At 27.4% G+C, this 11,423-nt stretch overlaps 1 protein-coding gene across 8 annotated transcripts; it reads right to left on the bottom strand.

Moving 5' to 3' along the window:
• Window positions 1–4,363: 4,363 nt before the first annotated feature.
• On the bottom strand, window positions 4,364–8,168 carry LOC112716232 (structural maintenance of chromosomes protein 2-2-like). 8 transcript variants are annotated; one of them, XM_072205265.1, is made up of 7 exons: window positions 7,637–8,168; window positions 6,478–6,603; window positions 5,472–5,582; window positions 5,180–5,210; window positions 4,983–5,075; window positions 4,820–4,905; window positions 4,364–4,734 (listed from the first exon to the last, which is right to left on the bottom strand). In XM_072205265.1, the coding sequence occupies exons 5-7, from the start codon at window positions 5,046–5,048 to the stop codon at window positions 4,611–4,613; spliced, it is 276 nt and encodes a 91-aa protein (XP_072061366.1). In that variant the 5' UTR covers window positions 5,049–5,075; window positions 5,180–5,210; window positions 5,472–5,582; window positions 6,478–6,603; window positions 7,637–8,168; the 3' UTR covers window positions 4,364–4,610. The 8 variants fall into 8 exon arrangements, with proteins under 8 accessions (XP_072061366.1, XP_072061368.1, XP_072061365.1 ...); XM_072205267.1 differs by having other exon boundaries at window positions 5,180–5,268; XM_072205264.1 differs by having other exon boundaries at window positions 6,478–6,722.
• Between the last annotated feature and the right edge of the window lie 3,255 nt (window positions 8,169–11,423).

Consider the following 11,423-nt stretch of genomic DNA (forward strand, 5'->3'; position numbering starts at 1 on the left):
AAAAACAAAGATGTTAGAGATATACACACAAATTATTAGTATGTATATATTGTATTTGATAAAATATTGAACAACAAAATAAAATTTAAAAGGTCCATATTATTATTTTTATAATATTTTTTTAAAATAAATAAATCATCTACTATTATTGTCACCACCTCTACTATCATAGATTCATCATCACAAACACTTCACCATCACAAATTAGTCAGTAATAATTTCACAAGACTAAATAAAAACACTATTTATTTTAAAAAAAAAAGAAAAAAAAAGAGGAAAAAAAGGCGATAGAGGAACAGATTTACAAAAGCGAGAAAAGAAGACAACAAAAGAAGAAAGTGGTAGAGATAAAAGACGACAAAGATGGAGGTGGAGCCAAAACCAAGGAGAGAGATGGTAGTGACAAACTCGAAGAGAAAGAAGGAGAGAGGCGAACGTAAAGGAGGAAGAAAAGAAGGCGGATGTAGACGAATAAAGAGGAGACGCGATGACGATGACGAATTTAGACGAAGGAGGAGGGGACACTACGCGCCTAGACAAAAGAGGAGAAGACGTGGCGGTAATGAATAGAGAAAGTAATGATAAAGAGAAAAATAATAACAAAAGAAAGATAAAAGAAGGAGGAAGAAGGATGGTTAGCGTAACAAAAAATACAAAAAAAAAGAAAAAAATTAAAATTAAAGATAAAATTAATATTTTAAAAATTAATAAAAAATAAAAATATAAAATATTATGTCTAATTAATTATATATTTGTATTTCATTATTTTAGAGGAATACAAAATATATATGTTATATATACATTTATGTACTAATATATTTATAAAAAATGTGTCCCAATAAACAAATAATGATAAACATATATCAATATATTCATGTTTCAACATCCATGTCTCTACGAGGCCATAATTAATAAAATCAGTTGTCGGGAATATTTGTAAATATTTTTGGTAATGATGAAAAATATAGCAACCCAACATGCATGCACTATGCATGGATTTGTTCAATTCCTAACGCAGCAATATCATAACTTGTTGCATTACCATTCCCAACCAATCTAATTAAGGCAACCCCCCTCTCTTTTCTCTCCTTTTCCCTTATTTATTTATTTATTTTTTCTCTCTTCATCGCTTTCTTCCGGCAAGATTAAAATTATTTTTATTTAAAAAATAAGCAAAAAATTTGAAGCAGAAGCTATACCCAGCCTATGCTGTTAAAAACTTAAACTAATAAAAAAATATAGGATAAAATATAATTTTTATTTTTGAGTTAATCAAAAATTTTAAAAATATTCTTAAATTTTATTTTGTTTTAATTTTATTTTAAAAATTTTCGATTTGCATCAAATATACTATTGATAGGTATTGATAGGTAAGTTTTCAAAAAATTTAGAATCAATCTAACAATAATGCATGACAACTATGTCTAGTTTACTTGTATTGAAATTATTTTTTGAAATTATTGTTGAATTTGTCCTAAGTTTCTTAAATTAACCGCTAGGAGTATATTTAATGTAAATAAAAAATTTTTGATGCAAAATTGTAACAAAATAAAATTTAGGGTATTTATATCTCTAATACTCTTATATAAACAATTTTTTGGATTTATGTAATTTTTTTTCATAGACTTTTTTTATTTTTTTATATTAAAATTTTTTTAGAATCAACAAAAATTTTAATTTAGATTTTTGAATCATAGAAATTCTTATAATATATCATAAAATTATTTTTTTCAAAAATTTAAATTAATAAAAATATATATAAATAATTATATATCTAACTAAGATTGGAGCTAGTACTCTTAATTTGCTTAGATATTTCTCTATTTTCATTTCGTCATTGAGGATGTATTTGGGGTTGCATAATTGTTTTGACCGGATCAACTTGCTTCATTATTTCATGTTTATTTAAGATCTTCGATATTGATTTTGCTGTGTGTTATTTTATCATCAAATTCCTATGTATGTTAGGTTACAATCCAAATTACTTTTTTTTACATGTGAGTATAAATTTCATAAAATAACTAAAGTTTAAAGTTTTCTATTTTCAGTTATTTTGAAAAAGTTAATCAAACAGAGTAATATTTAATAAGAAAAATAAATTTTCAATTTTTTAGCTATATAAAAAATCATGAAATTATTTTGAAGAGAAAAAAAATACGCACATATATATACAAATTAAATCACTCAATTGCAAGGTACATAGAGATCAGTTTATTATCAGGTTAACTAAATAACAATGGAACAAATTATTAAAGACATATCATCACATCATTCACATGTATGCCAAAAGACAAATTAGAATGTTCCAACTTCCAAGTTAATTAGTATTATAAATATAAGGGTTTTGTTATCATATATTCTAAAAACATTAGTTAAGCATATTATAAAAAAATATTTTAACATTTTTGATATATTCAATACATTAAAAATGTAAAAAAAAATTATTTTTGCAATAAATAATATTAAAATATTTTTTTATAATATGTTTAACCAATACCCTTAAAATACAGAATAACAAAATCCTAAATATAATTACAAGTTCGTTTAAGAACATGCTACATTCTACACACCACATGCCACGACCTTTTCTAACTTTGCTTGTTCAATAATTGATATATATATATACACCATATATACACATACTTGACCTTATGTTTATTCTAGATAAAACAAAAAAAAAAAGTTCTGGCATGACCATGCATCTTTGACACAGCACTATCAATTACATAATTAGCTACCAATTTGGTTGATGGAAAAAAAATTCAAACTATATATTATATCATGGTCTTCTAAAATAAAAATGTAATAAAATAACTATTTATTAGTTCTATCCATAAACTAATACTAATTAATTGAAAAGTAAGAGTCAATTTCGCAATAGTCAAGACTTGTCGGTATGAACAATTGAAAGTGAGAGGTGGCTTAATGAGGAAGATGAACACACTATATATAGCCAAGTTAGATCATCATCTTAATTAAATAGTATCCTTTGTGGGCTATATGGTTCAACAAATTAATACCTACCCTCCTTAGCTTGATGCATGGAGCCCCATAAGAAAAGAAGACATTCTTTTTTTTTTTAATTTATATTTTTAATTATGAATAAATTACGTTTCTTTATTACTAATATTTGTGATATTTTTTAAAAATACCTGTAAAGTTTAACTTTATTTTTTATATTTTTAATTTATATCAAAATTATCCTTAAATGTTATTTCTATTTAAAATGTTAGAGACAAAATTAAAAATATTTAAAAAATAATTTTGACATAAATAAAAAATATTAAAAAATTGAATGAATAAAAATGTTTAAAATAAAAATATATAAATTAAATATTAAAAATATTTTTTAAAAAAGCTATAAATATTAAAAGTAAAAAATATACTTTATCTTTTAATTATTTATACTCCTATATGTATTGGCACAGTATTGCTTTTTTGAAAAATATTGAGTTGGAATTGATGGATGATGGCATGATGCATGAATATTCAATGAGAAGCTAAATTAGTTGCGGACCATTATCTGTCACTTTTGCTATGTGCCACATGATTTGGATTTTTATGTATTTTTATTCATTTTTTGTTGTTTCATTCTCTCAACTGTCTTGCATTAATGCAACTACATACAAGTATATGGTACCGTATATGTCATAGAACAAATGGTTTGAACACAATAAAAATTAATTCAAATCAGTTTAAAATTATTTTATTTTATATTTATTAATTATTCCTAAAATAAATACATAATAGTAAATATAATAAATAAGTAATTTTAGATATTATATATATAAATTTATAAATATTAAATTAAATAAGATAGCTCTTTATTATTATTCATTTTCTAATTGTATTACTATTTAATTAACAATGTAAGTCTTTTTTTTAAAGTTAGGAGTGAGACTCGATTGAACCCACAACTTCTATCACTACAAGAGGAACTGGAATTAGCGGCGGCTTTTTTGGGAATTTGCGGCGGTTAAAAACCGCCGCGAAACGAAATTCCAGCGGTTCCAGAAGCGTCGTCTATTAGGGGGTGGAGATTTGATTTTGCGGCGGTTTCGAAAAACCGCTGGCACAACCGCAGCAAAACCAAGGATTAGCGTCGTTTGATTTAGCAGCGGTTTAAAACCGCCGCAATTTCAATGATTGGATTTTAAAAAAAATTGCAGCGGTTACAAAACCGCCACAAAATTATGGGTGGTTTTTTTAAAAAATTAAGACGGTTCAAAACCGCCACAAGTTCTTAAACAAGCTTAAAAAAAACTAATCAATTATATTAATTTATACCATTTTTCTTTACTATAACCTATTTTCTTTACATCATATTTATTAAACTTGAGATATTAATATAAAAAACACTAAATAAACAATATTAAACTCATAGATAAATTCAAAATGTTAACTAAAAAAAACCTTATTTTTAAAATAAAAAACATGATACTCGAGCACTACTTGTGCACATACTAGCATATATATATATACAGGGGATAAACAAAACTAAGGTGGTAAAAATCTTAGAAAAATCCTAAATATTGAAGCCCCTTTAAAAGTCATGACTGACAAATATAAACCTCAAGGGATCGTTGACCTCCACTTAATTCAGATAATGACTATTTCCAAACACCTCCAAATGCAACCCGAACCTCAAGACCATCAAGAAAACTGCATCCTTCTGGAAGTTCTAACTTAGCCATCGTATCCGGTAGTACTGTAGAAGATATGGATCCAAAATCACTGGAAAAAAAAGGCATTGCCAAATTGAAAAGCATGTAAAATAGATGGAGTAAAGGGCATATATGAAGTGGTGGAAAAAACTTACTTGTTTACTTTGACCCAGGTCAAATTTAGTGTCTCCTTTTTCTCATCCAGTTCTTTGATCACTTTCTTAATTTTAGACTTGTCATTCTGCATAACTCAAGGATAGAATAACCAGTTATGCAAGAAATGTGACAAATTATTGAAATAGATGGGCAAAAAGAAACCTCAATTATGTCTTTCTCTGACATTAAATCATTGTACTCATCTTCTGCTTTCTTAAACATTGCCATTACTTTCTTGTTGACCCGTTTTCAAGCCTAAGAAAAAAATTACATGAAATCCTTTAACAATATAATAATCATAGTTGCACAAAATATTTATTATTATTATAACAGTAAGTCAGTTTATCACGTCAACACACCTAGACTGTTCAGCTTGAAGTTTAGACAAAGCTTTTGCATCATATCATCGGGGAGTATGTGAGAATTGAGAAGTGTTTGTATCATTAGTCTACCAAGAAATAGAACAACTATGCAACTGAACTGATTAAGATGTAAAAACAAGAAAAAAAGGACAACTATGTCTTATGTGTCTCACGTTTCAATGGTAGGAACCTTGAAAAATCAAATTTTGTAGCAGAAAGGATATGCTATTTGAACAAATAATAAAAATTGCTTTGTCGTGTTTGAAAACATAGTAAATGAACATACTACCTGTTAATTTCTTTCGACAATTCCTCCAATTTCTTAGCTTTTGCTTTTTTTTCTTTGTGCCTAAGTCTCTTGTTCAACTCAATTCTAGTGACCCTTTTTGTTTTGATAGACCTGTTAGATGAATATTCAAGCAATACAAATATATCAGATTAAAGAAGTAAACAATCAAGTCTAAAAGAAAAATAAAGAGATTAAAATTGTTATAGTTAGATAAATAAAAAAAAGGGCTAATATATAAAGGGATTAAGTTAATTAACTAGCTTTCACGTGCACTTGAAGCAGATAAATTTATATATGCATGGTTACCAACAAAATGTGTACTTTTCTATAGGTTTATTGTCTTATTCAAATTGTGGAACACTTAATTTAATTAAATAAAATTAAAGTGCAAACCTGCTACGCAAGCAACATTCATTTAATTAATTAAATGTGAAGGTCCACAACTAAAAAATCTATGCTTATGCAGTAGAAGAATGAAGGATACTTGCAGAGGTTCTAATCAAAACCATTTGTTTGTTGGAATGATTTAACCATAAAAACGAATGACCAAACTAACTTATTAGCTTAAATATGAAACATGTTAACTTAACACACAGCTCAAAATGGCAAAACTAACACTTATCCTTTAGCAATGAAGGTGGTGTGTCTTAGTATTTTATCATCTTATCATCTTATCAATAGTAAAATTTCTTAACATCAAATAATAAAGAGAACAGCTATTTTGAAATTTCAAATAATGAAGAGAACAACTATTTTAAAATTTCACCATACTGTTCACATGATAGCAACTAGCAAGAGTGTGTAATGAGAGTTGGTAATAGCAAAGAGAAAATGGTGAACAATTTGAAAGAATGACATGGAGGAAAAAATAGGCCAGCAATCTTATATCTGAAATCTTATCCAGTTAAATATAAAAAGTGAGAGCATAACCAAAGTGCAAAAATATAACTGAATTAGCAATCTGAAAAATAAAAATATGTTCAAAAAATAAAAAAATAAGTATTACTTGGATAGCAAATGTAAGTGACGAAGCCTTATGGTAGCTCTCAAGCTGGTTCCCAATTTTTTGTGCAGTGAGCCACAAATCAGAAGTCTCCTCAGCAGTGAGATCAACAAGACGCTTTACTTCACACTTCAGACAGATGAGCACATGTGAAGTAAAAAACATAGACTGCTCATGAAAATAAAGGCCCATTTATTCCTTTCAAGAATGTATGTTCCAAATTAAATGATGAGGAGACACAGGCAGAGCTGCATAATTTTATAGTCATAATGCTGAATATGTAAAAGAACTTTTGAAGAGCATTACAAAGCACACACATAATTTCACTTTCATCCAAATTTGGTAATAATTAGCATTCTATATGCTTTACTTCTTACACTATTCACACCTGGTGACATTGTCCAAAGTTACAATATGTCATTAGAAAAATCCAAAGAACAAAAGCAGACTTAAACCATTTAAATTTTAGCATTAAAAATAGACAGGATTATGTATAAAGACTTGCTTGAATTGAATGGATGGAAAACAAACCAGGAATAAGAGAACATACAGTTCATAAATATTTTGATAGAACACCTAATATTCTTGCAATATAAAAGTGGATTCTACTAAATTTATTCAACCACACAGTCATGCAAGAAGTACATTAGTTTAAGCCAAATCGAAAGTGCAAAAAATGGATTCCAATATCAAATTGCAAAGTAACAAAGATGAATGACACTTGAGCTAAAGAAATTAGTTATGAATAAATTTATGACTAAAGACACAAACTCATTACTTGATGTGAACCATTTTTCTCTTCTCTTCCTGCCATAGTTTCCAACGTAAGACAACATCAGTTTATCAGTGATACACACACACACTTGGGAATTAAACCCTACAGCATCCCCCCATATTCTCTTTTTTCTTATTAAAACTGAGATGGGAAACATTTGGGTTTTTAGTGAAATGAGCTGAAGCAGTAAACACAAACATATCAAGAGTGGGGTTCAGAAATTGGGGACAAATTGAATCTGAATGTTAAATTGGGGAAGAAAAATTTGGCCAACAGCCACCAAAATTAAATTGGGGATAAATTAAATCAGAAGTCACAAGAATCAGATGCAAGATTAATTTACCAACAGCCACCAAAATTAAATTGGGAGAATGGAGGAGAACATACGACTGAGAGGGGAGTCTCTTGCGATCGGCAACGCACAACAGGGCAAGAGGAGAAGGCTGCCGATGATGACACAGGGACGGATGGCTAGGGAGGACGCCGACGACGTCACGGACATGCATGGCAGAAGGAGAAGATTCGGACCCCTTCCACTTTACCTTCACGCACGGGAGCTACACGGCTGAGGGAGGAGACTGGTGACCGGGAAGAACGATGAAGCGGACGTGCAAGCTGGAACTGACAGGGGGAAGAGCCACGACGGCGGAGGAGGAGACCAGTGCTTGACTCACTTTTGCGCTGCTGGGGTTCTCGCGCCAAAGACTGAAGTGTTATTGTTACTGAGAATTTTTCTTTGAGTATATCTTAGGGAAACAAAACCCCTCTTCTCCCAGGGTTATTTGATGCGGTGAATGCCCAAACCGCCTCAGGTCAGAACAATTGGAGCGGGGCTTAATTACGCACTAGGAACCGCATCAATTTAACGAAGCTGCAGCGGTTTGGGACAACGGCCGATAATCTTCGGCTGCTAAGTCCCGCGTCTCTTGTAGTGTATGTGAATATAAAAAGGCTGTATTGTTTGAGTTATAATTCGTTGGTCAATATGAATCACTTTAGTCTTTAAAAAAAATCTAAATCGTATGAATTAAAATTAAAAAAATGATATCTTTTATTACTAAATATTTAAATGATAATTTTTTTTGAATTATTTATGAAATATATATTTTTTATTAGATTAAAATAACATATACTTTAGTCTATTTAACTAAAATATTTTTTAATAGTTATTATAATTATATATAAATTAGTAATAATTATTTGATTAATAATAATAATAATAATAATAATAATAATAATAATAGAATTTCTTATGTTTTAATGAGACGTACATTGAATTGAGTTATATTAATTAAATTTTTAATAATAGAATTTGAACATTCAAATTATTCTATTAGAAAGTATGCATTCTATTTCAAAACATAATTACTCATATTAATATATTTTTATATAAAAGTGATAGTTAAAAATCATTAAGGAATTAAATATATTTAATTAAATTATTTAATATGATACCCAACATTTCAGAAATGAATGATGTTGATATGCCTCTATATTTCCATCTGCCACCAGAATCGAAGGCCAGGGGTTTTATAGGCATTCAGTGCAAGGCATTGACTTATTTATTTTTTAGGGTTGGAGGATTATGTGGCAGCATTAGATCTTTTGTTTTAGATTGAGGAATTAAAATAATTTTCTACTATTCAAATAATTATTGTTTAATCAAGACTCATTTCTAAACGCTTATTATTAATAATAAGGAATGTAATAATAAAGGATGTTACACTGTTATTTAAATAAATTTTAATTTTTTATAATGGCTTAAATTTAGAATTCAAAATAAAAAAATTAAAAGGTAAATACCTTTTCGACTTACCTTTTTTCGTGAGACATATCGCATCCTAATCATTTATAATCTTAATAAGATTTTAGATGTGACAACGCTATCCAAACTCGTGAGTATCCACCTTGCCCTCCCCCGCACCGGAACGGATTTTTAATGGGACAGATTCTTAGGTGGGGTGAAGTCGCGTTTAGGTTAAACCCGCCCCCTATCCGTCCCGGTATATAATATATATACTTTTAATATATAATATATATATAAAATAATTAGTAAAATTATTAATAATATTATATTATATTTAAATGTTTTATTTTTATTTGTGTTATGTATGTAACGATGGTTATATAAATTTTAAAATTTAATTTTAATAATTTTATTTATTATAATATATATACCTATAAGAAGCGGATTACAGTTTAACTTTTTTACTACCTGCAGATAGAAGTAGGGCGGTTCGATATGGGTTATTATAGGGTGAAACAAGGTTGGGTAGGATAAAAATTCGTCTTTATCCGTTCCATTACCACCTCTATCAGACTCCCATCCATCAGTAAAATTAGACAAATTGATCCTGCAATCGGTTGGTAATGGATTGCTCGTCTAATATGTCAGGTGGAGTATAATATGTCAATGCCAATATCAAGTATTCATGTGTCAACTCCAATCAGTTGTAGGATCGATCTATATCCAATTTTATTGATAGATCAAGACCTATTAAAGTTTAAGGATAATTAGAATGCAATATATTTCACAAAAAAATATTAAAGATCATAAAGAGTATTTACCTAAAATTAAAATTTAAAATTTAGAATTTTAAATTTATTTTTTAGAATTTAATATTTCAAATTTAATATTTAAAACTTAGACTTTATAATTCACTTTCTTCGAAACAGATTAAAATTTGCCTCTAATCAAACCATAAAACTAAAATTATATATCCTTATTTTGTCGTTACGTGCTTTAATTTATTATCTTTGTGAGTGTGATAGAAAATAATATATAAAAATATTATTTGTATTTAAAATTAAATATTAAAATTATTTATTATATATTTATATATGATAAATATATATAATTTAATTTATTTTTAATATATATTTTATATTTTAATATATATTTTTATATTAATCGCTTATTTTAGTGTATAATTAGTATAGTTAAATAATATAATATATGCATATATATAACGTTGATAATAATGTGATGTCAATTGAACGAGGTTGGTTTAGTGAGTGAAATTCATATAACTTGCTTATGATATTTAAGGTTAACTTCAATCACCAAATTAAACATTTCTCTTTTTATTTTTTAATACATATGTATTAAAAAAAAACTAATTGTATCGCAATTGAACTCTTCTATATAACCATTGGGCTAGGATAACTTCCTCTTTGATCATAAGTAATTCTTCGTTGTCAACCACATAAACAAAAGAAATTAAACACTACAAGGTAAAGTAATCAATCACTCAAGAAAAGTAAATCAGATAGTTAAATTATAAATTAAATATTAAAAGAAACAAAAAAGAGGGTATGTTAGTTAATGATTGCACGTTATCTGGTATACACTCCACCGAAATAATTTAATTATAGAGACAAGTGTTGATTTCTAATTCTCATATGCATTTGCATTGCATGCATGCCAGGCCCCCAAAACAAAATTAAAGAAGAAAAATAAATAGATTTTTAGTGGCTTTGCCATTTCCCAATTAGGAACATGGACACTACTTTCAATCGTAATCAGAATTCGAACCTAACATACACAATAAATATAAATAAAAAAGTTGTAACATAGACAGGTTTGGCAAATTATTTGAGTCAACGTCAAAAAAATTTTATTAGCACATGAATGTGGGTGTAAGGGTAGCCGTTTTTGATTTTGACATGCATTCCGATACAAATATTATCGTATATATACACGATGATTATTCATATAAAACTATTTTTATATGCAAATAATAGTTAAAAACTCTTAAATTATAATTTTGTTAAGAAAAAGTTTCAGGGTCAATTATAACATAAGTTAATTTTTTATTTTTTTAATTTTAAAATTTTAAAAATTAAGATAGTAGAGGGTTGTTATTTTTTTTTTTGGATTATGCTATGTGTACACCAAAGTGCTATTAGTATAAAATACATGTTAAAATATAAATACATATTAAAAATAAATTAAACTATACATATATTTATATATAAATATATTGATAGCTGATTTTAGTGTATAAATAATATTTTTTTATAACAAATTTTTTGTTTTTTTCAATTAGTTGATTTTAGTTAACTACCTTTTTAACTAGTTTTTTTATCGACACAGATTGGTTAAATATATTAAATTATTTAATAATTTTTAATTATTATTTTTTATAAAGATAATTTTACGTGATTAATCATC

The sequence above is a fragment of the Arachis hypogaea genome, chromosome 10 (genome assembly GCF_003086295.3).
Source record: "Arachis hypogaea cultivar Tifrunner chromosome 10, arahy.Tifrunner.gnm2.J5K5, whole genome shotgun sequence".
In the NCBI taxonomy this organism is placed as follows: Eukaryota; Viridiplantae; Streptophyta; class Magnoliopsida; order Fabales; family Fabaceae; genus Arachis; species Arachis hypogaea.

Bases quoted from the DNA above. Each gene is read 5' to 3' on its own strand.
- LOC112716232 (XM_072205262.1), bottom strand. From the start codon at position 5,048: ATGGCAATGTTTAAGAAAGCAGAAGATGAGTACAATGATTTAATGTCA. The intron at 4,906-4,982 runs GTTTCTTTTTGC...TGAGTTATGCAG, and splicing joins CAGAGAAAGACATAATTGAG to AATGACAAGTCTAAAATTAA. The intron at 4,735-4,819 runs GTAAGTTTTTTC...TTTTTTTTCCAG, and splicing joins ACCTGGGTCAAAGTAAACAA to TGATTTTGGATCCATATCTT.